Below are 27,878 nucleotides of genomic sequence, written 5' to 3'. Positions count from 1 at the left end.
TTTACCCAGATTGACCGGGCAAAAGTACCCAAGAGTACCCTCGATATCGTAATTAATCGATGTTTGGTCATTTCCAATACCGATACCGTTCTTCTGGTACCCCACACGTCGACTGCCTTTGTATCGCATCACCGCACTTCTCCTTTCTCCCCCTCTGCTCTCTCTCTCTCTCCCTCATCTCCCTACCTTCTCCCCCTCGTTCCTTCGAGTCGAATCAGTCGATGTCCTCATCGTCTATTCCTATAATCTCAGTATCCGCTGTCATTCTCTACGGGGATCAACTCTGATTCCCTGTCATCTGGGGAATCAACCCTGGCAAGCTCCCTTGTCTCCAAAAGTCTAACCTAACCGGTCCTCTATCGAGGTACTTTTCGTCGATTCCCATTGTCGGGTGTCAAGTCGTGCTTGCCACAGCTTCATCCGCTCCGGTCCTTCCAACTCCTTGTCTCGAGTTATCACCCTGATTGCTCCGAACCAAATCCCAGGTCGAAGACAATTGGCCTGAATCCCTATTGATTCTCTGGTCGTCCATCCTCATATTGGTTGGTAGGAGAAACTAAAAAAAAAAAAAAAACGGGCGATCATCCCACCTTCGACATAGCAGACGTCATTTTGGAATGCTACGGCTCGGAGGTTGTCATTAGTGTCATCTTGCAGGTAAGAGAATATCTTTTGTACTTGACACATGTGGCTTTAATGGTTTCACCTGGCTTAAATTGCCCTTGCTTCTTTGTTGTGGTTTCTGAGGTCATCGAGTGGGGTTTACTTCTTTCCCCTGAGCGAAGAAAACACGTCCGCTTATCGCAACTTCCATTTGTTTTGTCCTTTCCTTGAGACTGATACTTTCCATCCTCGTTGTTGGATCGGTCGTCCCTCTCTTTCTCTCCTGAGAACTTCGCCTCTCTTCTTGTCTCAGTTTCACTAATCCATTCCTTGTTGCTGCAGGACATTTTGCGTATTCAGACTTCAGTCCACACATACAAACTCCTTTTGGTCGGCCTGTGACTCCTATCACTCGGTCTATTTGTCTTTTGGCACAGTCCCAGTCTCTCCCGTCACCGAATACATCCCAAGCCACATACATTCTACAACAACTGCCAGCTCTCATCATTCGGGATCATGGATCAGCAAAGTCAATCCGGGCCTCAAGGCCCTGGTGGCCGCAAGTTCCATATTGCTCACCGGAGAAGTCCATCTGAGCTCACCCCTCTTATGAGTAAGTGACCATTATTGAACCCCATTCTATATCCCAGGTCAATTCCCGCTGACTCGCGACTCATAGTGGAACAACTGGCTATTCAACAACAGATTGAGTTGCTCCAGCAGCAACAGCAACAAATTGCTGCGACACACCAACAATACGTTAACATGGGACTTTTACAGCCCCAACAATTGGGCCAGGTGCCCTCATTCCAACCCGGTGCTCAAATGGGTGGTGTCTCCCCACAGCAAGTGAACGCTTTCCAATTCCCACAAGGGGGACAGCAGCAACAGCTTGGAGTACAAATGAACGCGCCCAACCAACACTCGCACCGCCGAAACCAGTCAGCCCTACCAGGCCTTCCCATGGGCCCGCCCCCTGCTCCCTCTTCGGGTGCATCGGGATACGCTGAATACAACCAGCAGGGTCAGAACACCAACCACAAGAATGAGAACGCCGGACACGGTGGTCGTGGTCGTGGAGGTCCCCCTGGGGGTGGTCACCAGCGCCGCCACTCACTTGCTCTTCCCGAGGCCAAGAAGGCCGCCGAACTAGCTCAGCAGAAACGCACCGCTTCAGGATTCCAGTTCCCAGCCCCTGCGCCTGGCGCAAGTGGCTCTGATAACCAGTCCTCTTCAGATGACAAGCCCGCGAACAGCGCCTCACCGGCGCCTCAAGGGCTCGGATTCCAACGTGCCGGTAACATGCGAGCGGGTGGCCACGGCCGCAGTCAATCGATGGCTATTGGCGGCAACAACCGAGGTTCTTTATCTGGTCGCGGTGCTGGTGGTTTCCAGTTCCCTCAGGCTAGTGAAGCACCTGCCGCTCAGACCGATAACCAGCGCCGAGGCAGTCAATCCGGTCATGCTCGGTCGTCTTCGCGAAACTTCGAGGGCAACTGGCGCCAGCCGAACACTCAAGGTCAAGGCCAAGGTCAAGATCAGCAGAGGCCCGGTCAGCAACAGAGTGGATTCCAGCCTGGCCACCGCTCTCGCGGCTCGATGAACCAGTCGATGGGCTCAATCGGCTCGTTCTCTTATGGCGGAGGCCAGCCTCAGATTGGCCAGCCTCAACTCATTCAACTCCCCCAGGGCCAAGTCATGATGGCTCCTCAGATGTTCAACAACCAGCAACTGAACCCCATCCAGGTCGCGCAGCTTCAAGCGCTCCAGCAACAAAACGGCCAGGGTATGGGTGGTCTTCAGGCAAGCCAACACGCCCCACCGCAGATGTCTGTTCAGCAACAGCAGCAGCAGCAGCGGAAGACTCTTTTCACTCCTTATCTTCCCCAGGCAAACCTCCCTGCGCTTCTTAGCAACGGACAATTGGTCGCCGGTGTTCTCCGCGTCAACAAGAAGAACCGCTCCGACGCTTACGTGACCACTGATGACTTGGACGCCGACATCTTCATTTGTGGAAGTAAGGATCGCAACCGTGCCCTTGAGGGTGACTTTGTTGCCATCGAACTTCTTGATGTTGATGAAGTGTGGTCTCAGAAGAAGGAGAAGGAGGAGAAGAAGAAGCGCAAGGACATCACCGATGCTCGTTCCAACAGCAACGCTGGAAACGACAAGCTTGGTCGCTCCGACTCCACTGGCGATAGACAAGAAGTCGGTCCGGATGGAAGCATTCGGCGCCGTGGCAGTTTGCGCCAGCGTCCCACCCAGAAGAAGAACGACGACGTGGAGGTTGAAGGTCAGAGCCTTCTCTTGTGTGAAGAAGATGAGATCAGTGACGAGCAGAAGCCCCTGTACGCCGGTCACGTAGTTGCAGTCATTGAGCGTGTTGCAGGTCAGATGTTCTCAGGAACCCTGGGCCTCTTACGTCCCAGTAGCCAGGCTACGAAGGAGAAGCAAGAGGCCGAGCGGCAAGCCAGAGATGGTGCCCATGGCCGTTCTCACAATGACCGTCACCAGGACAAGCCCAAGATTGTCTGGTTCAAGCCTACCGACAAGCGTGTTCCTTTGATTGCGATCCCCACAGAGCAGGCTCCCCGTGACTTTGTTGAGAAGCACCAGGACTACGCCAACCGTATCTTTGTTGCCTCTATCAAAAGATGGCCTATCACTTCTCTGCACCCCTTCGGTACACTCGTCGAACAGCTTGGAGAAATGGGTGACCTGCGCGTTGAAACAGACGCCTTGCTCCGTGACAACAACTTCGGTTCCGACGATTTCTCTGATGCTGTACTGAAGAGCATCGGCTGGGAGGATTGGTCTGTCTCTGCGGAGGGCGATGCCCTTGCTTCCCGACATGACTTCCGTGAAGAGACCATCTTCACGATTGACCCCGCCGAGAGCAAGTCCCTTGAAGATGCATTCCATGTCAAGAAGCTTGATGATGGCAAGATCGAGATCGGTGTTCACGTTGCTGACATCGCTCACTTCGTCAAGGGTAACTCCTTAGTGGACCGTGAAGCCAAGAAGCGCGGTACTGCTGTCTATCTGGTTGATCGTGTCATGAACATGCTGCCCACTCGTGTTTCAACTGAGCTCTGCTCTCTCGTTCCTGGTGAGGACCGTCTCACCGTCAGTGTCGTCTTCAAGGCCGACCCTACTACTGGCATTGTGGATGACGATGTCTGGATTGGTAAGGGTATCATCAAGAGCGCCGGTCGCCTCGACTACGAACAGGTCAACGCACTTGTCGGAGCTCAAGCCGATGCCAACACCAGTGGTATTCCTGCCGATAACATCCACTTGCTACACGTAAGTGACTCTCTTATCTCCGCGATTCGATGACATATACTAACATCCCTTGTAGAACATTGCTGGCAAATTCCGTGAAGCACGTTTCGGTAACCGGGTCACCAACGTCCCTGTCCAACGTCTGCTTCAACAGCTTGATGATGAGAATGTTCCGGTGGAGTACAACATCTTTGAATCAACCCCGGCGCATGAGCTCGTTGAGGAACTCAGCCACCAGGCCAACTTCTTCGTTGCCCGCAAGCTCTTCAATGCCATGCCCGACAAGGCATTCCTGCGTCGCCAGTTCTCACCCAACCCTCGTCGCCTCACTTTGTTCGTTGAGCGGATGAACCGTCTTGGGTTTGAGATTGACGCCAGCAGCAGCGGCAGCCTCCAAAGCTCCCTCTGCAAGGTCCAGGATGTGGATCTCCGCAAGGGTATGGAAACCCTTATCGCCAAGGCCATGCAACGGGCCAAGTACTTCGTCAGCAGTGGTACTTCCGATGAAATGCGCCAGCATTACATGCTGAACGTGCCCGTCTACACTCACTTCACCAACCCCTCCCGGCGCTATACCGATGTTCTTGTGCACCGTCAATTAGAGTCTGTGCTCTCCGAGGGTACGATTGAGTTCACTGATGATGTTGAGTCCCTGGCCAAGACCGCCGACCTTTGCAACAACAAGAAGGACTCAGCACTCAATGCCCAGGAGCAGAGCGTGCACATTGAAGCTTGCCGTAACATGGATCGCAAGAGCCGCGGAATTGGTGGCGATCTCATTAGCGAGGGTATTGTGCTCTGCGTCTATGAGTCCGCCTTTGATGTGCTCATTCCTGAGTACGGCTTTGAAAAGCGTGTACACTGTGACCAGCTCCCACTCAAGAAGGCCGAATTCCGCAAGGACTCTCGTGTGCTTGAGCTCTACTGGGAGAAGGGTGTTCCATCTTCTGCCTACATCCCCGAAGACGAGCGTCCTAAGCCTGGTAACTCGCGTGCTGCACAGGCTGCTGCCGCTGCTCGCGAAGCCGAGGCTGCCCGTGAGCGTGCCCGTGAGCGTGACGAGGCCATGCGCAAGCAGACCGAGACTGGCACAATGTCCGCCGACGATGTCGATGCCCTCTTCGATGATGACGAGGACGTGGACGATATTACTGAGCTTGCATCTGGTGTCTCGCTTAATTCGAACGATCGTTCTACCCAGAGCATGCCACCCTCGCCCACCCGCAACGGTCACCAGCAGCAGGCACCCCACCGCACTCGTTCCGATCCCAAGATCGCCTCTGGTGCTGGAGATGCGCCTGAGAACAAGTTGACCAACAAGGAGAAGTACTTGAGCTTGTTCAAGCTGCGCGAAGTGGATGGAGATCTTATCCAGGATGTCACCGAGATGACCCGCGTTCCTATTATCTTGAAGACTGACTTGAGCAAGAGTCCTCCGTATGTTTACCCAGTATCTTTGCCTATTGACGATTTAAACTAACCATTATCTCACTTCAGTTGCCTCACTGTCCGGTCTGTCAACCCCTACGCTCTGTAGAGGCTTGACATAGGTTCCGTTTTCTTTTTTCTTCCCCATGGGATATATTTTTGCATGCCCACCTTGCAGATTCTTCGGTCGCGTGGAACATGCTGTTTCATGCGCGCCTACGGACATAATCCATCCCATCATGCGGATCGAATATCATTATCAGGGGATAAGTCCCTGGTAACAAGTTTTGTGAACTTATCAGGTTACCACAGATCAGACTATCTTTCCGACGTGTTTTTGGGATTCCTATACTTATTCTGTTATATGCGCGAAGCGGTCGTTTGTCTTTTCTGAGCATTTTAGTTGATCCTGGAGAAAATCATCGTCACCAGAGCTTGCCCTGATGCCATTTTGTATTACTAGGCCTCACCACTGGGAATACTTGGAGGCATCCTCGGCTACATATTAGCTCGTTAGTCCCAGAAAGCTCTTCCAATAATTTATGGTATTATCAAACATGTTCACTCAATCCGTTGAAAGTTTCGAATCCCGACGTCACCTGGACATCCATGGACCCAAGGGTGGATGTAATGTAAACGTCCATCCAGCCGTGAAGGGCTTCCAGAAGACGCACGCAAGCCTGCCCAGGTGGGCATTAATCAATCTAGAGCATTGGGAACTGGCGTAGGGCCATAAATGTGAGGTTCGAGCTTACTAAAAGACTTCCAGGGTTCTTCTAAGGTTGAATTTTGTCATATGGAATACCACTAACAAGTAGAAAAGGACCACCGAATGGTTTACAGACAAACGAAAACAAATCACAATCGTAGACAAACAGTAACCAGAAGCCAAGCTCCGATAAATTCAGAACCAGTCCGGCCCAGCGACCGTTTCAATGCAATGCAAAGCAATCAGCGTCATGCAGGTCTCGCACCTCGCTCAATGCAGGGTCAGAGTCGGACGTATCCAACTGACCAAAGGGTATCAAAGAAAGTCGCTAATGATAGAGGGAAGCTAAGGGGGAGGAGGTAGGAGGTGGACGCAAAGTCGTCAAGTCAAGAATCCTGATTCCGATCCTAACGTTAGGATGCTGATGCGACAGGGTTTTGAGATTGCTCATTTCTCCAAGTAGATGATGGACGATCAAAGGCGACGGATCCCAATGCGAGGCTTCGCCTTGAACACCGGGCGTTTGTGTACACCCATTGATTTCTTTTTGGGGTCTTTGGAAGAAATGTCCGGGATTGATGATTGAAGCGGGGTGGAGGAGCGTGAATGGGCTGGGGAGAGAGGGGTTGCTCCAAGTGTCTTTGAAGGGCTCAAGGCGCCTTTTTTGCGCGTGGCAGAGACGTGGTTTTCTTTGCCGTCGCCGCTGACGCGCCGGAAGGGATCTGCCATTGGTAGTTGGGGGACATCTTCGTAGATAGGCATATCGTCACGGAAACGGCCAGTGGCGTTGATACCGCTGGAGAGCATGGAGAGTTTGGGAGCTTTGCGGAGGGGAGAAGAGGTTCGAGAGCGGGTGTTTGCTGAGATGTTTTGTTCGTTTGAGGTCATTGGGATATCGGCATCGGAGTCTTCGTCAATGAGCATCATGTCGGCGTCTTCTTCTAGGTAGGGAATGGATAGGACAGAGAGTGGACGCTTGCCCAATGCGGTCTTGCGGGGACTTGGTGGTGCTAAAGATACTGGCAAGGGCGATAATGAGGGGTCATTCTCTTTGCTGGCGCTAGCTTGGTCATTCTCGTCTTCACTCATCATATCTTCGGACATGGGTGGTGTGGGATGAGAGGAGGTACGTGATGACGAAGGGAGGTGTTCTGAAGGTGTCTTGCGAGTGGCTCTTTTTGATGTAGCTTGGGCGCGTTTGCCCTTTTGTGTGGCTTGCATACTTTTCTCGTCGTGTTCATCTAATTTTGTACCCGGCTCTTCACCCCGAAGCTTTGCCTCTGTAGCTGCAGATTGAAGATCCAAAGGAATTGGAGCGTGGATGGATGTCATGAGCTTGGCTTGGTGGGCAAAAGCGGCATAGTCCTCCTGCATAAGAGCTCCTGCTGAAGCATTGAGGGCAGAGTCGGGGTTTGGGTAAATGAGCAGGCATGATATGGTCTAAGAGAGCAAGGTTGTGAGTTTTGGGCGGGTCATTGGTGGGGTGGGCTAGGACTTACCACCAGCACATCACGAAGTGTCAGGTTAGGTTGCCAATCCCGCTTGAGGGTATCGACGCACACAGCCCCGCTTAGCTCCTCCATGTTCGGATGCCATATCCTTGTCTTGAAAGTTGCCTTGGGTGGGCTCTTTGGATAGTCATCGGGCATTTTGAGGTGGAGCTTCCATATTCCTTGAGCGAAGGGCGTGCCAGGTGGGCCAGCGAGGAGGATGGTGAGCTGTGACAGATCATCACCCTCTGAAGGTTGCAGGTAGTACGGCGGAAGGTCGCGGTGCAAGGCGGCATGGTCGGCAGCGAGCCGGCGCATATTCGACGGCTGGATACCCATGTCAGATTCAAAAGCACGAGGTGTATACAACGGTTGCTGGGGAACGAGTGTGGTAGTGTCGTCACTCAAGACCAACTCACCATATCGAAGCTGTCAATGAGGAGATTGAACAAAGAGACAAACTAACAAAGAATGCCTGGTATTGAAAGTAAAAATAGTTCAAGTGAAAGTGATCCACAGGTTCAAAACCACAATCAACAAAGATAAGCAGATGGTTACTTCGTCGACGGTTTGTTTTGAGTGGAGGTCGCACTAACCGGCTTCGGTGCGTGTTTCTCACGTGACCAGTCGCGAATTCGCGTGTAGCCAATATTACCTCTTTGGGACTGTCTCAGCCCTTCCATCCTTCCTTGCAATATGCTGCAACATCAATCGGTACAGGGAGAAGGGGTAAGCTTCATGATGAAAATGCACCAATTCTACAATGACCAGCTTTTTTTGCCACTGGAAGCCCCTGTAGCCTGCTGAACACCGTCGAGCCTTGCAACTTGTATACAGACGAGATTGTGATTGGACATCACGGCAATTACACACTGCAGCAAGCTGTAGTGCTACGAGACTAAGCAGTACGCAGCTGCCATATACGTGGTTACTGTGTTGATATCAAACGCGACAATTGGTGGCAAGAAACAGGGTTTGTATTTACCCAGGTATGGATTAAGCTAATCATGATCAAAGAAGAAAAGAAGTGGCAAACAGGTGCGCCTGGCCATGTGTATCAACACATCAGCCCAAAACGGTTCTCTGTCCAAGATTCAACAGATTACGAGGCCATTGATAAACCTGAAAAAAACTCAAAGTGAAGACAAAATCAATGCTCGTGTTTTCGTATCCCTCGTTGCCGCTGATCGAATGACCAAATCGGCATAGGCGACTGTCCATGACAACACCAGTCACATCCATGAGGCCATGATGGACATCTCAAAAGGGGAGAAGCAACAATCACGTCACGGATCAGCATCAGTGAACTCCCTTACAGGAAGGCGACGAGAGCGGCACCGGCGACCATGCCGAAGCCGACGGGGCCAGCGGTGGCCATGGCTGCGGCACCACCGTCGGAGGTAGAGCTGGAAGCGCTGGCGGAGGCGGAAGCACTGGAGCTAGAGTCCTCGGAGGAGGAGCTGCTAGTAGAGGTGCTGGTAGAGGAGGAGTCGGTGGTGGTACCGGTGGAAGTACCAGTGGAGGAAGAGGCAGCAGAGCCGCTGCGGGTGGCAGTGGAGAGGGTGGAGCTGACACCGGCGACGGGGGAGGTCAGACCAGCGGGGATGGAGGCAGCGGGCTGCTGGGAGGTGATGACGCTAGCCTGGCTGGTGACAGCCTCGGGCTGGCCGGTAACAACACCGAGAGAGTTGGTCTGAGTCAAGTACTGGGTGGCAGGGTTACTGTACTATTCGAGGGGATGGGTTGGCTGTGTTTTGGTTTCATGGTGTGTGTTTGTGTTGTATCTTGTTGATACTTACCTCGGCGGTCGTCTGAGCGGCAGCGGTGGTCTCAGCAGCGGCGGAGGTGTCAGCGCCGCTGGAGCTTTGGGCGTTGGCCAGGGCAAGGGCCGAGAGGGTGGTGAAGACGATGGAGAAACGCATGTTGATGATTAGAGATTAATGGTAGGGATAGATTAAGTGTAGATTGATATGTAGGGAAGGAAGAAGGAGAAAAAAACGAAAGTCTGGGGAGGGCTTTTAATGTACTCGTTGTCTAGGGAAACAGGTCATCTTATGTTGTCGCAGAGTACGTTTTGGGGCAAGCCACCCAGGGCTGATGGCTTGGAAAACGGATACTTCGTTCCACTCATGCAGCAGAGTCTGGATCTAGCGCGCCTTGGGATCTGCAAGGTCTTGTTCTATTTCTGGGGTCGCACCGGCTGCCTACCGATACGTAAGCTCAGTTCTTGACTTCGCCTCGTAGTACTGTATACTGTATGCGCAACACTTCGTAGGCGACACTATATCAACTTCCAAGGGCACATTGCGAGGCAAAACATGAGTTCTAAAATCAAGATCAAAAATGAATTTGCAGAATGAGCAAAGTGGCAATCTGCACTAAACACTAGCCAAACTAACCGCGTCTGAGCGTCCCCCCGTATCGGACCGGCAATCATCACGATGTTCACCTATTTCGATCTCAACAAGCCCTGAGGTAGACCCTTGGCCGCGTGGAAGCATACGAATCCTCTTGGCTCTACAGTCTATTGCAATGCTACACAATAATTCGTAAAAGGGATTTTAAAAATATTAAAATAAAAAGAGGCCATTTAGCTACATGAGCTGTTGAGTAGAATGGCGCGATCCGACGTGTCTTTGGCACTAAGGCCCCCGAACCGCAGCCGAGTGAGACATCACCTTTTGTTATTCTTTTTCTTCGTCTGCTATCCAATCAAATTGCCAACCCTGTACTGGTTGGTTATTTTTGCCTCTCTTGCGGGTGACTTTGGCCTTTTTTACTCCACACTCCCACTCTGTCCGTCTACATTATTGATGCAAGGAATAGACGCAATCACCAAATAATTAGCCTAGATCAACAATGTATGCATAGTACTCCGTCTTCTGTGCCTTGGTCTGTGCCTTTGTACAGCAAGTAGGTACCCAAGCAGTCTCTATTGTCAGAATCTTCAGATCACACGCTGGTGGGTCTCTTTACCCCAACGGCAACTCCGTCGGTTGACCCCATTGAGAAAGGACCGTCTCTATATTTACATTGTCTCCACATGATCCGGAGAACTGTGATGGACTAAAATCTTACCCCGTATCGAGTGAGGAGTACATCTCGTGGATTCTAATTCTTGGGTACACAGACACGGCATGTAGACACCATACACTAAGGTTTTAAGCTTGAAATTGGATCTTCAACCAGGCCAGGGATAGTGGTACCGTGTGTATATTGTGTAATTGCCTCGTACAGAGGCATCATATGTGGGTGTTGACATAGTATGGGCTGTAAACCTTCCAAGACTCCTTTTTAATCTACTCCGTACTTCCTACCTCGGATTTGACTTTCCTCCCGTTTCGGAGTAAACTTCAGACAATCATCCCTCTACTCCTATTTCTTTGATGCATTAAAGGTGAGTCGGAAGTTTGGAGTACTCGTAGGCATTGACTCCCAGGGCTAGCATTCTTCGACTAATAAGAAAATAAGCTCGCCACTTGCGAGGTGCTAGTCGCCCCCTTGCCGAGTGGCCAACTGTAGATCGAGTGACAGTCTGGACCTCGCCATCCTACAGCGGTGTGGCGCAGGGGTTCATGTGTCATGTGCACCAGGGTCCATCTTTGATTCCTTTGAAATCGACTGATACGTGCTAAGGGCCCCATTTCGATCCCGAGGTCACGTACCCACATGACTACGGAGTACGGAATATGGAGTCCTCCATCCACGGAAGTTGGCAGTCTTTGTGTGCCGCGGAGCACTCCAAGAACGAGATCCTAATACGAATTACTCCAAACTCAACACATAAACGTGGTACGCGTGCTGAGCAGGCAGACTTAACAATCAACAAGCCGAGTATCTCAATTCAAAAATTGGACTCCCTGCGCTATGCATACTATACAGCACCCACACGACATCACATCGCGGATTCAATCCAGATCACTCCTTAATTGTCACATCCTGACCACGCACCCAATCCGCGAACTCTCTGCGCTTGGCCTGTGAATTTCAAATCGTTAGCCTCCGTACACAGACAAAACTCATTCTCAAATAGACACGTAGATCACAGGTTGGAGAATCCCATGCGTACTAGCATCCCGAGCACATCATAGATAGCCAAACAAAAGTGACCTAGGGACACAAGAACTCACCCGAATATCCCAAAATCCATATCGTTCCTCCAAGCTCAGGTACGGGTTACGCGCACCGCCATCGCGCTCAATCTCACCTGCCCAGTCGCGCCAGCTGACTGGCTTGAGCTTTTGTGCACTGAGGACGAGTCCAATTGAGACGACGAGTACTGAAACGAGGGTTTCGATGATGATGTCTTGCGGGAGGGCGGTAGACGCGAGGTTGCTGAAGAGGACAGTGTGTTCATGGGCGGAGTAACCTCTGTTGCCGAATTAGTTCTGCGTGATAATCAACAATTCCATTCTGACAGGTACTTACGCATGGACAAGCAGGATAAGGCCGAAGAACGTCACCGCGCGGGACAAGAAGCTCATCGTGAGGTTTTATGGAGGTGGCTGTGGGTGGTCGTGGGTGCTCAGTTTGGCCGTTGTTCCGTCGGTGGTTTTGGGCAGCTTCACGGGAACGTGGCTGTTGACTGATTGCCTAGCTTTCGCTGTGGTGTTGGTGCTGTATAGCTCGACGTCCGATGCGATGTGAACTTGGAGGTCGGCCCGGGGGCTCATCCCGCATTTGTGAGTACGTAATCAAGTATTTGGCTCAGCTCATCGCTAGCTTTCAATCATTTTAAGGAACTCAGGACTCAACCCTAAGGCCAGTACAGCTTCTTTCAATTCTTGTTTGTCTGGTGTGGTTCATTTCGGCCGAACGGCAGACTGCGTTTGTATGTACAAAAAGTTCCGTTGGTAACAAGCAAGTCGCAGAGAGTATCCGCCCCTAGTCAAAGGTTACAGTTGGACATAGTTTTCTGGCCCTGGTGTAGGCTTTTGGGGCCCCAGGTTCTGGGATTGATCGTGACTACGCCGTATGTAAACGGCGTGTTCTTCTACATTCTTTTCCTGTGCTGTTGCGAGCGAGCACACCAACATCCGATGGGCTTTTTCGTTGTGTTCCCCTCCTTACTCAAGTCTTTGGGTCTAAAGTTCGGTCAATTACATGGAATCATGGATTCTTAGAAGTGACACCAAAATACAAGTTGATATACCACAGAGCGGGGAACACGTACTTCTATATCCACCCTGTATAACCTTCCAGCTTGCCTAGATCTAGGAACGTCAACATTGAGAAACTGCAGGATGCCACTCCAACCTACATTAAAGTACATTTGTGGAATAAGCCGGGAGATCTATATCTAAAAGAAGAGTCTCCCCATGGAAGCTACAGTCCTGAACCTTGGAAGTTCATTTTCTCCATCAGCACTAATACCTGCGAGGCTTGCCCAGGTCTCTAAAAACCCCGGCTGTGTCTATACTGATTGATCTTTCTTTGCATTATTTGGTTCCTCACTTGACCCAAGTGCCAGGCGAAATGAGATCTGTCTCTGAACAGTCCCCAGGCTGTGAAAGCACACAGATCTCCTTGGCTGTGCCTGGACCCAAGGACCCTCCGAATACACCTGTGCCTCGACTTCTGCACTCGACAGGTGCACCCGACGCCGATCATCTAGGGCGCTTGCTTGTGGAGGCTCTTGATAGGGTCCAGACTCTTGATGAAGCTGTCGTTCATTCAATCATGTCTGGTTCGGCCAATGGTTCGGGTGAACGCATGGATCTTGGTGACAACACCTGGATTACCGCGGTGATAAGTGATACTGGCTAAATGTTTTTTGTCCGTTAGGATATCAGGAGATCAGAGAGCCCGGACCCAATCATGACGCATGACTACCTAGGTATCTGGGTGGGTAGTTTATTGGTCGTGGGTTTCATAATCGGTAACTCGGTTTTTCCGGCATCCATGGATCATTCCCGAACAACATTGAGCCGCGATGTGCTCTTGGGCAGGTAAAACCTATTTCAAGTATGTACCTAGGTAACCTTGGAAATGAGCTTCAGAGGCTCGAGAACGTTATACCTAAAGCTCTAGGTATGCATATGGCCATGACAGAATTTGCGTGATTTTAGGAGTTCCCGATGATAGGAATGCCCAATGTTACTGTTTTCCCGATATATATAGATTCCGAGGTCCCGAGCTAGGTACAGGCAACCTTGGAAAGTCGAATAATATATTAAATATTCTGTATGTGATGATAGAATCGTGTATGCTACCCATTCAAAAGAAAGAAGGTAAAAAAAAAAAGGTTGCCCATAAATCATAACCGAGAGTTGAAAGTCAGGAGTGTGATTTGTGATGTAGCCGTGGAGGCACTGAGCATTTGGGTTCCAGGATAGGGTACTAGGTAACTACATGGATGATTTCGTTGGGTTCCGTTGGGTCCTGCGATGGGCAGCAAAACTTTGGAACGGGCAAACAGTCGACGTGCCACACTTCAACCCCTGAAGACAGACCTTGGGACCCAAGGGACACCCAGTCGAATTGGAGATCATCTTCGCAGTTGATCAATGAAAAATGAGACCAACTTTAGATTGGATGATCACGAACACAATTTACACTATTACTACGAGAAAAAGTAGGTGGTCATGAATATTTTGTATTTTTCATCAATGACCGGTCTCTTCTGGACCAGCTTCTAGCTTGGACTAGGTTCGTTAAGGATTCCTTGCGTCACACATTTCCATCACACCGTTCCTGCTTCATAAATGGGCATAGCATATTTACAGCTTCTGCATGGCAGCGATATCGGTGGACTGGACGTGGTCCTCATCCTCCTCAATAGTCTGCTGGAGCTCATCGGTGGAAACCTTGTCATCCTCGACGACGAGGTTGATCTGGAGCTTCTTGATACCGAAGGCGAGGGGAACCCACTTGGAGGCACCCCAGACGAGACCGTCCCACTCAATGGCGCGGACGTTGGCCTCGAGGGTCTCGAGAGGAGTCTCGTCATCTGAAGAGTTTGTTAGTAAGAGTGCGACGAATGGCTAGTTGGACAGGTACATACCCCAGGGCTTGACCTCAAGAGTGACAAGGGACTTGGCAGCGGGCTTGACCTTGGTGGCCTTCTTGGCCTTGTACTCGGCAAGGTTCTTCTCGCGCTCAGCAACAACGGCGGGGTCCTCCTCCTCGGAGTCGGAACCGAAGAGGTCCTCATCCTCATCCTCCTCGGGCTTGTCCTTGGGGTTGGAGGGAAGCTCGGTGCTCTCGGGGCCGTAGGCAGTGAAAGCAGTGTTGGAGTCACCGGGGAGGGTGGAGAATTCGCTCTCGTAAGAGGCGATGTGCTTGTACCAGCGGGCAGCGTGGGGGTACTTCTCAGCGTCGGGGGCGGCGCTGAAAGCCTTGAAGGTCACGACATCGGCCTGGCTGGGGGTGGAGCTGTGACACAGTCAGCAAGAATGTTCACAATTGAAGCATCAACAATATAGCATTGGTGAAAAGCAAGATCAGAGGTGCGATTGCTCGCGATTGGTTGTAGTCATCCAGCGGGGTCTTAATCCGCCTCCTAAACACGGACCAATTTTTCTCATCATAAAAGCAGACACAAGCAAAAACAAGAAAGCAAGTGTGAAAGCAAAAAAAGGGAGGGAATAGCTTACCCAACGATGTAGGACCGAGTGGACAGGAAGTTGTTGGCCACTGAGGGGCACAGTCAGTCACCAATTGATTCGAACCAAAGAAAATCTCAGGGGCGCCTACGAGTCAGGCCGGCATCAGAGACAAAGTCGGTGAAACCCATTGTGAAAGAGAGGTGTGGTGGTATCTGGAAAAGAAGAAGAAAAAAAGGGGGAAGAAGTTGAAGGAGGGGTTAAAAAGGGAGGATTTTTTTTTTGTTACGGAAAATCTCTTACTGTCGACTTCCACGTTTTTCCGTGGCGGGTCATGTGACTGGTGACGGAGCTTGGACTCTTTCGTAGCTGTTGGCCTCCGCCACTCAGCGTGTCCGCGGTGGAGCTTTCGAGAAGCCTCCCGATGGGACCGTGGTTGCTGCTACAAGAGCTATATGATCATCTGCCCGCGACGCGTGATCCCTCGATTCTCCTCTGCTTCCTCCTCAACAATTGACCCTCCATACACCATGGCGACGAGATTGTCTCTCACTTCTCGTAGTCGGCTTCTACGGACACCTCTCTCATCAGCTCGTCTCTTAGCTCCGATACCGCGGTCAACTACCCTCCCCCGCGTATCCCCTCTGGCTCGATCTCCCTTCTATACCACCCCAATTACTATCCGCCACTATGCCAAAGGCCGCCCGCATCCGCCCGGGGGTACTCACCGAATGGACATGAGTGGCGAACCCGAGAAATCAGCCCTCGAACAGTACGGCGTCGACCTCACAGACAGGGCAAAAGCTGGAAAATTGGACCCGGTCATTGGACGTGATGGAGAGATTCACCGCACTATTCAAATTCTGTCTCGGCGGACTAAAAACAACCCTGTGCTGATCGGTGCTGCTGGAACTGGAAAGACCGCAGTTCTCGAAGGTTTGGCCCAGCGCATCGTACAAGGAGATGTCCCTGAGAGTATTAAAAACAAGCGTGTCATAACGTTAGATCTTGGCTTGTTGATTGCGGGTGCCAAGTTCCGCGGTGACTTCGAAGAGCGGCTGAAGAATGTGCTGAAAGAGGTGGAAGATGCGCAGGGAAGTGTGATTCTTTTCATTGATGAGCTTCATACGCTGCTGGGACTGGGAAAGGCTGAAGGCAGCATTGATGCTAGCAACTTGTTGAAGCCTGCTCTGTCTCGAGGTGAACTCCAATGCTGTGGAGCCACCACTCTCAATGAGTATCGCTTGATTGAAAAGGATGTGGCTCTTGCCCGACGGTTTCAACCCATCCTTGTGAGCGAGCCATCGGTCCCTTCAACCATTTCTATCCTTCGTGGCATCAAAAACAAGTATGAAGTGCATCATGGTGTACGAATCACCGATGGTGCGTTGGTCGCCGCGGCAACATACAGCAATCGTTACATCACCGATCGCTTTTTACCTGATAAGGCCATCGATCTGGTAGACGAAGCTGCATCAGCTCTTCGCTTGCAACAAGAGTCAAAGCCCGATTCAATTCGAGAACTGGAGCGTGATATTACCACTATTCAAATCGAGCTTGAATCTCTTCGCAAAGAAACCGATGTTGCAAGCCGAGAGCGACGAGAGAAACTCCAAGAAGACCTACGGTTAAAACAGGCTGATGCTGGAGAGCTCACCAAGGCATGGGAAAAGGAGAAGGCTGAGATTGACTCCATTAAAGGAACCAAGGCAGACTTGGAACGTGCCCGATTCGAACTCGAAAAAGCTCAGCGCGAAGGAGACTTTGCCAAGGCTGGCGAGTTGAGATATGCCACCATTCCCGAGCTCGAAGCCAAACTACCCAAAGAGGGCGCCGAACAAGACCCTGAAAACCAGACACTAATCCATGACTCTGTCACTGCAGACGACATTGGAAACGTCGTCTCCCGAACCACAGGCATTCCAGTCAACAAGCTCATGGCTGGAGATGTGGAGAAGCTGATCCACATGGAAGACACTCTCCGCAAATCTGTTCGTGGCCAGGATGAGGCCTTGTCCGCTGTTGCAAACGCTGTGCGTATGCAAAGAGCAGGCCTCAGCGGAGAGAATCGTCCTCTTGCATCGTTCATGTTCCTTGGTCCCACTGGTGTCGGAAAGACCGAGCTTTGCAAAAAGATGGCGGAGTTCCTTTTCTCCACAGAGAGTGCGGTCGTTCGATTTGACATGAGCGAGTTCCAAGAGAAGCACACAATCAGCCGTCTGATTGGCTCGCCTGCTGGTTATGTTGGGTATGATGACGCCGGTCAGCTTACCGAAGCTGTCAGACGGAAGCCCTACGCTGTCCTCTTATTTGATGAATTTGAGAAAGCTCACCGGGACATTTCTGCTCTGCTTTTGCAGGTCCTCGACGAAGGTTTCCTGACAGACTCCCAGGGCCACAAAGTAGATTTCCGAAACACTTTGATCGTCCTCACATCGAATCTTGGTGCCGACATCCTGGTTGGCGCTGACCCATTGTACTCGATCAAGGACACCGATGAATCAGAACTCTCACCCAAGATCAAGTCAGCCGTCATGGATGTTGTCCAAGGCGCATACCCCCCCGAATTCATGAACCGAATTGATGAATTTATCATCTTCAAGCGCCTGTCCAAGGATGCCTTGCGGGATATTGTCGACATCAGAATCAAGGAACTACAAGCACGTCTCGACGACCGTCGCATGACCCTTCAAGTTGATGATGAAATCAAGGACTGGCTGTGCGAGAAGGGCTATGACCCAAGATTCGGTGCTCGACCTCTGAACCGTCTTATTGCCAAGGAGATCGGGAATCGTTTGGCAGACAAGATCATCCGTGGTCAAGTCGTGTCTGGCCAGACTGCACGGGTGTCCCTCGATGAAGCCAAGACAGGGTTGATTGTGGCCCCTCAAGAGTAACGAAACCATGGAATGCGGCGTTTTTGTTGAGCGTTCACGGTGTGATCTTTTTTAACCTCTTCCTGGAATTGCACATTGTTTCTTGGATATTTCATAACTCACGAGTTTGTTTGTATATTACCACACCCATATCTACTGTACGTTAACTCAAGCTGGCTTATTTAATGTTCTATTAGAAAAAACTCATGATAGTGAAGTGTTGCTTATATCATTGTAGACCGTACCGGCACCCAAGTAACCGTCGAGGCTACCCCCACCCTCTTGCATTCCTTCATCATCCCATAATATTTCAAGTCTCTATCTCGGCAATGACACATCTATCAAGATGTCCTCATCCAAAAGAAGACGAACGCTAGCTTCTCGGTCTCCAATCACCCCTCGAACTTCGGGACGACGACTGGGGCCCAGGGCATCGTCGAGTCGAGCATCAAGCATTTCGAGTGGGCTTCCTCAAACCCCAAGAGCCCAGTTAGCAAGTCAATTGCGGACTCCTTTTACGACAGAAACCAGGGTCCAGACTGAAAGGTCCGCGAGAGCTACTGACGGCTTCGACGATCATGTCATCGCAGCTATTGACACCAAGGATCATGAAACTGTGGGATGTGCCTATTACTCAGCCGAAGAAGAGAAAATGTACCTGCTCAGTGATACCCGCTTTGGAGGAATGGAGACTGTGGATGCATGTCAGTGATGCCAATATCGAGGGCGTGTTCGAAGCACTGATAGATCCTCTCCAGTACTTCTCCAGATAAAGCCCACAGTGGTGTTGGTGCCCCCTCGTGTTGACCTTGATTCCCAGAATCAAAATCAAAATCTTGCCCAAGAAGACGGTAATGATCACCTTAGATTTTTTTATCGAGTTCTTGCTAACCGCTTTCGACAACATGTAGTGTCGTCTGCATATCTCCCTTACCAGATTGACACCCGCCCAGCATCGGAATTTAGCTACTCAAATGCAGAAAGCAAGATTATTGCACTGGACATCTCGTCTACCCATGAAAACCGCCTCCGTTTCTTCGTGCCCCAAGATGGCCTTGCCGAACCCGAAGAAGTGAATTCTCAAGAAATGGGATTTACTCTCCGAGAGGGAAGACTTTTGCACATTTCCAGCTCCGTTGACATGGAAAACCCCGTGACTATCGGCTGCGTTGGTGCTATACTCACCTACTTGCAAAGAAGAAGGACTGTGGCACCAAGCGCTCTGGAAGAGCCGAGCGAGTATCGAATTCGGGCGTTGCAAATGTTTAATCTGCAAGACACAATGTGGATCAATAGCAACACATTCAATTCTCTTCAGATCATTCAGTCAGAGTCACACCCAAACATGTTCAACCAAGGCCCAGGAAAAAAGTCCGCAGCGGGAAAAGAAGGACTTTCGGTGTACGGTCTATTCCAACACTTTGCATACACTCCTCAAGGCAGGGCCAGGCTCAAGCAAAGCTTCTTTCGCCCGAGTGTCGATCTCGTCACTATTCGTGGGCGACATGAGTTCATAGGGGTGTTTTCAAGACCAGACAACCTTTCAGCAATGGAGAAGATAACTAAGGCCTTGAAACACATCAAAAATCTGAGACCTGTGATGGTCAATCTGCGGAAGGGAATCAGTACTGGCAGCGCTAAGATCACAGGATTCAAAACTACAGTTTGGGCTAGCCTCCTTGCTGTATGTATTTTGTTTCTACATATGACAAAGATCAGTTGGAGGCAATATACTAATCGGATGAGCAGTTTGCATTCTATGCTATTGATATCCAAGATGCACTGCAAGAAGTCTCGGGGGCGCATCCCCTAGCTCTTCGCACAAAGGTCGAAACCACATCCGCAGTGTCAAAAACGAACGTTTACTGATAATGATTAGGCACTAAGAGTACTTCAAGCAGCCCAACTATACCGGGTTGGCCGTATGATCCAAGAAATTGTGAGAATCTTCCATTCTCCCCTAGTAACCGATCTGACAAGGGCAGGTTGATATTGACAATTCCGAGGAGCAAGGGAGAACCGTCGTCAAACAGGGAATCGATCGAGAGCTTGACCGGATCAAAGATAGATATGATGGCTTGAATATTCTTCTCAAACAAGTCGCTCTCGACATTGCCGCGACTATTCCCGAAGACCTGAATGTCGACATCAATGTGATATACTTCCCCCAGCTCGGGTTCAATATTGCCATTCCGCTCAATGATCATGGCGCTGCGACATATGCTGGCTCCCACAATGAATGGGAGATGATGTTTCTCACAGAGAACAGAGCCTATTTCAAAGACTTTCACATGAGAGAGATGGACGAGAAACTCGGTGACATTTACGGTCTTATCTGTGGTAAGGCTTTTTTATATCTGGTGTCTGTTAGCAACATGCATTGACATGTTTTCTGAACAGAGAAAGAAATTGACATTGTGTACGACTTGGCCAAGAAGATCCAGCGCTACGAGGATGTGCTTGTTGAGGCCTCGGATATTTGTGGAGAGATTGATAGGCAAGTTACATCAGGTCGAAGACCGGCATTTACTAACATACTCCGATTAGTCTCTTGGCCCTCACTCAAGCAGCAAGTTTTTACAAGCTGGTTAGACCAAGAATGGTTGATCAAAATGTGATCAAAATCAAAGGTGGCCGGTACGAAGTCACAAAGTCGAGTTACGTTTATTTTGCTGACGGCCATCAGGCACATCCTTCAAGAATTGACAGTTGCGTCTTATGTGCCAAACGACACCTATCTCACAAGTGACACTACACTCAATTATGACGAAATTACTTCTCCTGCGAATTGCGATCCTAGCATGCTGATCCTGACAGGCCCCAACTACTCTGGAAAAAGCGCCTACATCAAGCAGGTGAGCAGTATCTCGTCATTGAAAAACATTATCTCATTCGGGATAGGTGGCACTGATTGTCTACCTGGCACAGATTGGAAGGTACGTGACTTGAAGTCGTCACCGAGAACTGCAGCAGTGTGCGTATGCTAATGCTATCAACAGCTTCGTTCCTGCGGACAGTGCGGAGTTAGGAATCACAGACAAGATTTTGACCAAGCTCAACACACAAGAGAGTGTCTCCAAGGTGACAAGAAGAAGCCGATCATCAAACGTTCGAGTTGATCATCTGACACATTTCTTAGATCCAAAGCACTTTCATGAACGACCTGCAACAAGTGTCACTTTGCCTGAGACAAGTCACGAGCCGCAGCTTGGTTCTCATCGATGAATTTGGCAAAGGAACCAATGAAAGCGGTTTGTCCCTTTACTTTGAATTCATCTTTTTTCCAAAATCTGACTGGTAAAGATGGAATTGGGCTCGCCTGCGGAACATTTGAGTATTTGCTCAGCCGCAAGGATCCTGCCAAAGTAATTGCAGCAACCCATTTCCACGAGATCTTCGAGAACAACTTCCTCGAGCGTCGGCCGCAGCTTCAGCTTGGCCATATGGAGGTCCAAGTCTCTGAAGAACCCGGAGAGAGCGAGGACCAGGTCACCTACCTCTACAAGTATGTGCTACACACTACACACCACACACTTGATTTGATGCTGATCGAGAATTACATAGCTTTCGCCCTGGGCGCAGCAACAAGAGCTTTGGCACCATGTACGTCTTCACTCCCATCGGGTCTTTCTCACCGGCCTCATTTCAAGTTGCTTACGTGGTATAGCTGCGCGGCAATCAATGGTATTGATCCAGTCGTCGTTTCCCGTGCCAACGAGATCACATCTCTCCTAGCACGAGGCGAAAACATCGTTGCGGCATGCGCTGCCCTATTGCCTGGGGAAATGGAAGACCTCGAAGAAGCGGTAATTGTCAACAACATCTCCAGGCTCACAACAAAACTAACTGGCCGTAATAGGACTTGCTTGCGAGAAACTTCCTAGAGATTGATTTCACCCACACTGCTTCAGATGCTACTGCCAAGGCAGTTTTCGAGGGCTTGTTTTAATGAGCTGGAGAATGGAACGGAGCGCAGTGGAAGGCTAGTTTTATTTCCCTTTGTGACCATTGTTTACCAAATGTCCTGTCCTCAATTTGCCGAGCCTTCGATGTCGGTCTAAACTATTACCAGCATCGAATTGCTGCCCAACATCAATTAACTTGCCTCGCATCATATGGAAATTTGAATATGATAAGTCAACCTCATTCAGCCCCAGTGTTATAGTGTGTTTCTTCAATATTGGTGTCAGAGTGGATTTGAGATTGAGACCCCGAGGTCTTAGCTCGTCCGGCTTTTGGTAACGAAGGTTTAACCTTCGACGCAACGGCTCTGACCTTCCAAGGTTTACCGAATCAGAAGACCAGAAGATCGAAAATCAACAAGATGAAACTCAGATCCCCTGGGCCAGCCGGGAAATTGTCAGTGGGTACTGCGAGAAACATGGGAACATGAGCAGAACATGAGTTTGTTGTTGTGAGGCCAGACCAAATTAGTCTTCAAAGGGCTTTCAAAAGTATGCCATGGCAAAAGAAAGAAGTTGAAATAAAGAGGTCCTTTTTGAAACTTTGGGCTAACCAAAACATGAAAATCGGGGTTATATACACGAATGCCTGAAACTGCCCGCAGTGAACGCCATGAAAACATGAGTTGATGGTCAAACAGATATTCACAGCTTGGTACTCTTGACCAGGTTCTTTTTGATACCCGTAAGCTCACCACCGTATCCACCACGGCCTTCACCACCCTTGTAGAGCTGCTTCGTACTGCCGAGCTTCTTCTTCTTCTCCTCGTACTTCTTTCTCTTTTTGACACGTGGATTGCGCGAGTCCTTGCTACGCTTCGCGTGAAGACCCTTGTTCTTCTGGATCTGGTATGTGATGGCGCGCTTGCCGTCGGCGCCGACTTCCTCTTGCTCATAGACCTGTCCACCCAGACGCTCAGCCTCAGCGTATGCATCTGCACGGGCCTGTTTGTCATCCTTGCGCTTCTTGGACCGGGATGAGACCATGTCGTAGTACTCGTCGTCGTCGTCCTTGGCTCCCTCGCCGCGGCGGAGTTCCTTGGCAACGCGGTGATCCTCATCGTCACTGTCACCGCCCAGCTGCTGGTCAGGCTGAAGCTCCTTCTTACCGCGCTTCTCGGCCTCGGCGTTAAGACGGGCCTGGCGATCGCGGAGACGCTCGCGGTACGGAAGATCCGCATCACCGCCTGCATCCTTGCCTGCTGCATTGCGCTTGTTGGACTTCTGTGCGATTTGGGAGGTGTAGAAGCGAAGGGAACGCTTCTGCTTGGCCTTCTCTTCGGCTTCGTGGGCTGTGAGAGCATCTTCGTCACCAAAGTCGGAGTCGTCATCCTTGGGGGTCTCCTTGGTCTTCTGGGTCTTGCGCTTGCGAGTAGGTTCGGTAGCCAGGGTGTCCAGGTCGGCGAGACCGGCTTCGGTTTGACGGATACGTTCGGCGCGAAGCTCTTCGGCTTGAGCTTGTGCTGCCGCGGCCTTGGCTTCGGCCTTGGTCAATTTCCTTGGCTTCGACTTGGTCTCAGTCTTGGGCTGCTTCAGAGCCTTGGTTGGCTGAATCGGGGCGTCTTCAATGATAGAATCCTCATCAGACTCCTCATCCGAGACTTCCTCTTGGAGGTCTTTAACGGTGTTCCAAAGTTTCCGGAATTTCACCAGGGATCCCATGACTGGGTGTTGTCGGAGCTCAGCGGGCGTCATCGGGACATGCTCGCTGGTTGCGTCGGGAGAGGGAGAAGAGAGAAGCATAAAGTACATGCTGATAACACCAAGGTATGCGGATAGAGCGCGGAACTTGACCACAGGCACCGGGGATGGTTGTGGCTCATCTGCGGAATCGTCTTCTGGGGAAGCATTTGAGGCAGCCTGTTCAAGTTCCTTGTATGTGCTCTGAAGCTCAACGAAATCCTTCGACAATGGTTCGAACTCGGGGTATCTTGATTTCAAAATCTTCAACTTCTCATCGGTGCTCATATCGTCTGTGATCTCCACTTGCGGAAGCACTTCAGTTACGACGCCGGCATCTTCGTCGCCAGAATCCTTGCCAGCGTCCGCCCATTCAGACTCATCAAATCCATAATCGGCTTCTTCCATGGCCTCGAGCTGCTTAATTTGCAGTCGCTTGGCCTCCTGCTCTTCCTCCAACGCATCGGCTTCGGTTTCGATCTGATCCGCATTGTAGAGATCCGTTTTGGATGAACCCCAAGCGGCAATGCCCTCATCTTCTTCTTCAGAGTCGTCACCCTTCTTTCCCTGGCCCATGTCGTCGTCGTCATCCTGTTCCTCTTCATCTTCGAGATCATCATCTTCGTCGACGGATTCGTAGCCAAGAATTTCTTCATCGGAAGGTTGAATTAATTCCTCTGTAACAGCTAGTCAGATACTGGTTTCTAGCGATCGATTGTGAATTTGCAAACCTTCCTCGGCGACTCTGCGCCGTCTCTTTGCCTCTGGGCGCTCATCAAGTAGAACCTGATCGCGGCCGGTCTGGAATTCGTCTTCGGAGTCGTCAAATCGCTCTTCGATGTCGAACTTGGAGGGCTCCGGTGCTGATTTCTGCTGCGCCGGACGGCCGGCCTTTCTCTTTTTGCTACCCATTGCTGTGAGGTAAAATCGGCGACAGTAAAGCAAATCACTCAGATCGGAGTTAAACTGCCTGTGATAAAATTATTTTTTGAGCCTTGACCGCCTAGGATCCACTAGTCTCAAAATATGCAGTTTGTTCTGTTTGCACATATGGTATTGTTAATACCGGTAAAGTTACGATGGTATACCTTGAATCCCTGAAACCAGAACGGTCCACAGTATTAACTTGTCACAGGTTATTTACAATCGTGTGCCTTCCATTTCGAGACAAACGTAGCTGCCACATCCGAGGTCAGCTGCATCATGGATTTTCGCGAGTTGCTTGCCCGCGCGCATATTCCTCAGTCACTCTTTTTGGACCCTCTACATAACAACTCATACCCTGTATTGGGGGTCTACGCACTCGTTTGCACTATTATCGCTTACTCAATTGCTAAGATGTTTGGTTTCGGGTCTCGAAATGAATTCATTGTCGAGGGGAAGGTATGTTATACATTGCAATACAATCAGCTTATACTTACTATTCTTTCCAGACAGTGGTCATCACCGGCGGCTCTGATGGCATGGGCAAAGCTGTTGCAGTTCAACTCGCCGCGAAAGGCGCAAACGTGATAGTAGTTGCACGCACAGTCTCCAAACTCGAGGCTACAGTTGAGGAATTGAAGGTAAGGTAACTGGCATATCCCAGTTTGATCAGCGTACTCACATATCATCAGGCCAATGCGGCAAACATTGTCAAGCAGAGATTCCATTACATCAGCGCCGACCTTACAGATCCCCTTGAATGTGAGCGAATCATCGCAGAGGCCACTACTTGGAACTCTGGGGCTGCGCCCGATATCGTTTGGTGCTGTGCAGGTTTCTCCCGCCCGGGATTTTTTATTGATGTGCCCATCCAAGAGCACAAGCAGCAGATGGACACCATCTATTGGACTGCAGCCAATACAGCCCATGCCACACTCCGCAACTGGCTCGCCCCTGTTCAGCCAAGTGGACAGATGAAATTTCCTCGGAGACACCTTATTTTTACCTGCTCCACTCTTGCATTCGTTCCTGTCGCTGGTTATTCGCCATACTCGTCTGCTAAGGCAGCCATCCGTTCGCTATCCGACTCTCTGAGCCAAGAAATCGAGATGTACAATGGCGCTTTCTCTCAGCGACACCGCAATAACGCACCGGCTGCGGATGTCAAGATCCACACTATCTTCCCCATGGGAATCTCCAGCCCTGGCTTTGAAAACGAGAACAAAATTAAGCCTGAATTGACCAAGAAACTGGAGGAAGCCGACAAGCCCCAGACCCCTGCGCAGGTCGCAGAGATTTCGATCAATGCTTTGGAGCGTGGGGAGTATCTCATCACGACCAACCTCATTGGTGCATTCATGAAAGGCACTTCTCTTGGACCCAGCCCCAGAAACAGCATTGTCGGCGATACCCTGCTTAGCTGGCTCAGCAACCTGGTCTTCCTCCAGGTCATCCCGGATCTTCGAAGCAAGGCATTCACTTGGGGAAAGAAGAACGGTATACCGGAAAGTTCCCCACGATCATAAAGATTGGGTGCATTCTGCTTCTCTTGACGTGGCTCGGCCCTTTGTATCAACATACCCTTTGCGTCCGATGATTGTTTCCCTACGACGACCTAATCACTCTTTGGATAATTTTTTTCGCGCCAATATTCTTAAATAAAGAAAAGCATCTGTTCGGATGTGGTCTGGCATTGTTCGAATACTCCGCAATGTAGGGTAGGTGACGTAGGCGACAGTTGATAGGCTTATCGTTATCCTGCCACCCCAATTTCCATGCACCGTTTTCTTTCTTCTCTTCAAAGACTTTTCTTTGCCTCCTTGATTTCTTTGCAATTTTGCATTGTCCTCGATGGCTTTGCTTTTTCACTCGGCGCTATTTTTACTTTCATGGCTTTGACTATGCATCCTCTTTGACAGACTCGATTTGTGGTACATAACCAACGTTGCTCCCCACCTAAACTGTCTATCACCACAACGCCTCGGCACAATATATTCAGCTCAATCTTCACCAAATAACATTCAATCCAAACATTGCCAACAATCACAACCAAAATGGACGCTTTATTCTGCGTACCGATGCTCTCGGTTTTCTTGATCCCGGTGCTATCATCGTATAGCACGACTTTGAACTTCTTGTTCTTTTACATGACCTGGTCTACGCTGGTTTTGTCGCATACTCCGCTAAGAGTTGAGATTTTTGGAACAATCGCTATAAGAGTTCTATTCTATGCCTTACCATCCGCTGTCATGTTCCTTTTCGACATTCTCACACCTTCAGCCGCAGTGGTTATCAAGGCGCATGGCTCGACTGGCTTGCCTGGCGGCAAACGTCGACGCAATATTCGATTGCGCGAAATCAAGGTGGCTGGATGGTCACTTCTGAACCTCACCTTGGCCATCGCGCTACAGTGGGCAATCGAGACCACGTGTGTGCGAGCTTTCAAGATGCGAAGCGCGCTGAAAGTCAGCCTCAAGCTTCCGATGCCATATGAGATGGTTCGGGATCTGTTGCTAGGAATGCTTGGCCGAGAGGCCCTTACATACATCATTCATCGTTTTGCTCTCCATGCGAACGAGTCTCCACTCAAGAGATGGCACCACTTCTGGTACCATGCACTTCACGCCCCGTTCCCTCTGTCTGGACATTATGATCACCCAGTCACTTATCTGCTGTCGAACTTCATCCCAACTTACCTGCCGGCTGTGCTCTTCCGCTTCCACATGCTCACATATCTCATCTATCTGGTGATCGTCTCTATTGAAGAGACGTTTGCCTACTCTGGATACACTATCATGCCGACCAACTTCTTCTTGATTGGCATGGCACGTCGCATGGACATGCACGTCCTGACATACGGTGAGGGCAACTTTGGTCCTTGGGGAATCATGGACTGGATTTTCAAGACCGCCATTGGTGATGCCGAACTCATTGATGATGAGCAAGATGATGCAGAGGAGCGCGAGCGCGAGAGGCGTTCTCGAACCACTTATGCGGCGTCACCCAAGAAGAAACCTACAACTCCCCGGCCAGCAAAGACCACATCAGCCCAGGGCCCAGCAGGCCGGCGGCGCTGACTACTTACGGATAGGTTTGGTCTGTGGACACCTTATCCATGGAATCCGAGCCCGACTCTGAGCCCGATTCCAAGTCCGGGTTCAAGTCCGATCTCAAGTCCAATTTGGAGTCCGAATCCAAGTCAAAAGCGATTTTTTTAATTTTTACCTGGTTCTACGGAAGCGTTGGTTACATACATATCATAGTGTCTATGCACCATGCCTTGAGATTTTCAAACTTTGACCCCGGAACTCGCCCCAGCTTGAAGGATCTTTGTTTATGGAGTTTGCCCAGGTAGCCTGCGAATTTGTTAGAAGAGA

General features: G+C 50.4%; 11 protein-coding genes across 11 annotated transcripts; 6 read left to right on the top strand and 5 right to left on the bottom strand.

Annotated features, from left to right (window-relative positions):
- Positions 1 to 1,119: 1,119 nt before the first annotated feature.
- Positions 1,120 to 5,425, top strand: ssdA (mRNA-binding translational repressor SSD1; the record flags this gene model as incomplete). The annotated part of the gene is made up of 4 exons (XM_056955650.1): positions 1,120 to 1,216; positions 1,283 to 3,909; positions 3,965 to 5,325; positions 5,386 to 5,425. The coding sequence occupies 4 exons, from the start codon at positions 1,120 to 1,122 to the stop codon at positions 5,423 to 5,425; spliced, it is 4,125 nt and encodes a 1,374-aa protein (XP_056809984.1).
- A 1,074-nt stretch (positions 5,426 to 6,499) lies between these two features.
- N7506_006356 (putative ubiquitin conjugating enzyme E2) lies at positions 6,500 to 7,854 on the bottom strand (the record flags this gene model as incomplete). Its single annotated transcript, XM_056955649.1, has 2 exons — positions 6,500 to 7,465; positions 7,525 to 7,854. The coding sequence occupies 2 exons, from the start codon at positions 7,852 to 7,854 to the stop codon at positions 6,500 to 6,502; spliced, it is 1,296 nt and encodes a 431-aa protein (XP_056809983.1).
- A 973-nt stretch (positions 7,855 to 8,827) lies between these two features.
- Positions 8,828 to 9,437, bottom strand: N7506_006355 (putative GPI anchored protein; the record flags this gene model as incomplete). The annotated part of the gene is made up of 2 exons (XM_056955648.1): positions 8,828 to 9,241; positions 9,315 to 9,437. The coding sequence occupies 2 exons, from the start codon at positions 9,435 to 9,437 to the stop codon at positions 8,828 to 8,830; spliced, it is 537 nt and encodes a 178-aa protein (XP_056809982.1).
- A 1,996-nt stretch (positions 9,438 to 11,433) lies between these two features.
- N7506_006354 (membrane magnesium transporter family protein) lies at positions 11,434 to 11,999 on the bottom strand (the record flags this gene model as incomplete). The annotated part of the gene is made up of 3 exons (XM_056955647.1): positions 11,434 to 11,493; positions 11,646 to 11,886; positions 11,944 to 11,999. 3 exons carry the CDS (start codon positions 11,997 to 11,999, stop codon positions 11,434 to 11,436), a joined length of 357 nt encoding a protein of 118 aa, XP_056809981.1.
- Positions 12,000 to 12,990: 991 nt separating this feature from the next.
- On the top strand, positions 12,991 to 13,281 carry N7506_006353 (uncharacterized protein; the record flags this gene model as incomplete). Its single annotated transcript, XM_056955646.1, has 1 exon — positions 12,991 to 13,281. One exon carries the CDS (start codon positions 12,991 to 12,993, stop codon positions 13,279 to 13,281), a length of 291 nt encoding a protein of 96 aa, XP_056809980.1.
- A 953-nt stretch (positions 13,282 to 14,234) lies between these two features.
- On the bottom strand, positions 14,235 to 15,250 carry N7506_006352 (translation elongation factor 1 subunit beta; the record flags this gene model as incomplete). The annotated part of the gene is made up of 4 exons (XM_056955645.1): positions 14,235 to 14,464; positions 14,519 to 14,889; positions 15,111 to 15,150; positions 15,211 to 15,250. 4 exons carry the CDS (start codon positions 15,248 to 15,250, stop codon positions 14,235 to 14,237), a joined length of 681 nt encoding a protein of 226 aa, XP_056809979.1.
- Positions 15,251 to 15,589: 339 nt separating this feature from the next.
- Positions 15,590 to 17,956, top strand: hsp78 (chaperone ATPase HSP78; the record flags this gene model as incomplete). The annotated part of the gene is made up of 1 exon (XM_056955644.1): positions 15,590 to 17,956. The coding sequence occupies one exon, from the start codon at positions 15,590 to 15,592 to the stop codon at positions 17,954 to 17,956; it is 2,367 nt and encodes a 788-aa protein (XP_056809978.1).
- A 325-nt stretch (positions 17,957 to 18,281) lies between these two features.
- Positions 18,282 to 21,884, top strand: N7506_006350 (MutS family protein MSH5; the record flags this gene model as incomplete). The annotated part of the gene is made up of 14 exons (XM_056955643.1): positions 18,282 to 18,639; positions 18,694 to 18,786; positions 18,847 to 19,619; positions 19,685 to 19,762; positions 19,815 to 19,874; positions 19,921 to 20,275; positions 20,336 to 20,354; positions 20,483 to 20,572; positions 20,622 to 20,790; positions 20,837 to 20,871; positions 20,935 to 21,016; positions 21,075 to 21,186; positions 21,239 to 21,741; positions 21,795 to 21,884. 14 exons carry the CDS (start codon positions 18,282 to 18,284, stop codon positions 21,882 to 21,884), a joined length of 2,817 nt encoding a protein of 938 aa, XP_056809977.1.
- A 658-nt stretch (positions 21,885 to 22,542) lies between these two features.
- N7506_006349 (something about silencing 10 family protein) lies at positions 22,543 to 24,489 on the bottom strand (the record flags this gene model as incomplete). The annotated part of the gene is made up of 2 exons (XM_056955642.1): positions 22,543 to 24,254; positions 24,309 to 24,489. 2 exons carry the CDS (start codon positions 24,487 to 24,489, stop codon positions 22,543 to 22,545), a joined length of 1,893 nt encoding a protein of 630 aa, XP_056809976.1.
- Positions 24,490 to 24,915: 426 nt separating this feature from the next.
- ksrA (3-dehydrosphinganine reductase) lies at positions 24,916 to 26,027 on the top strand (the record flags this gene model as incomplete). Its single annotated transcript, XM_056955641.1, has 3 exons — positions 24,916 to 24,960; positions 25,011 to 25,142; positions 25,194 to 26,027. 3 exons carry the CDS (start codon positions 24,916 to 24,918, stop codon positions 26,025 to 26,027), a joined length of 1,011 nt encoding a protein of 336 aa, XP_056809975.1.
- A 528-nt stretch (positions 26,028 to 26,555) lies between these two features.
- On the top strand, positions 26,556 to 27,578 carry N7506_006347 (sterol desaturase family protein; the record flags this gene model as incomplete). Its single annotated transcript, XM_056955640.1, has 1 exon — positions 26,556 to 27,578. The coding sequence occupies one exon, from the start codon at positions 26,556 to 26,558 to the stop codon at positions 27,576 to 27,578; it is 1,023 nt and encodes a 340-aa protein (XP_056809974.1).
- Between the last annotated feature and the right edge of the window lie 300 nt (positions 27,579 to 27,878).

Source organism: Penicillium brevicompactum, assembly GCF_028827555.1.
Source record: "Penicillium brevicompactum strain IBT 35665 chromosome Unknown utg000005l_segment0_segment0, whole genome shotgun sequence".
Lineage (NCBI taxonomy): Eukaryota > Fungi > Ascomycota > Eurotiomycetes > Eurotiales > Aspergillaceae > Penicillium > Penicillium brevicompactum.
The sequence above is the reverse complement of the archived record's forward strand: the minus strand, read 5'-3'. Positions and strand labels throughout refer to the sequence as shown.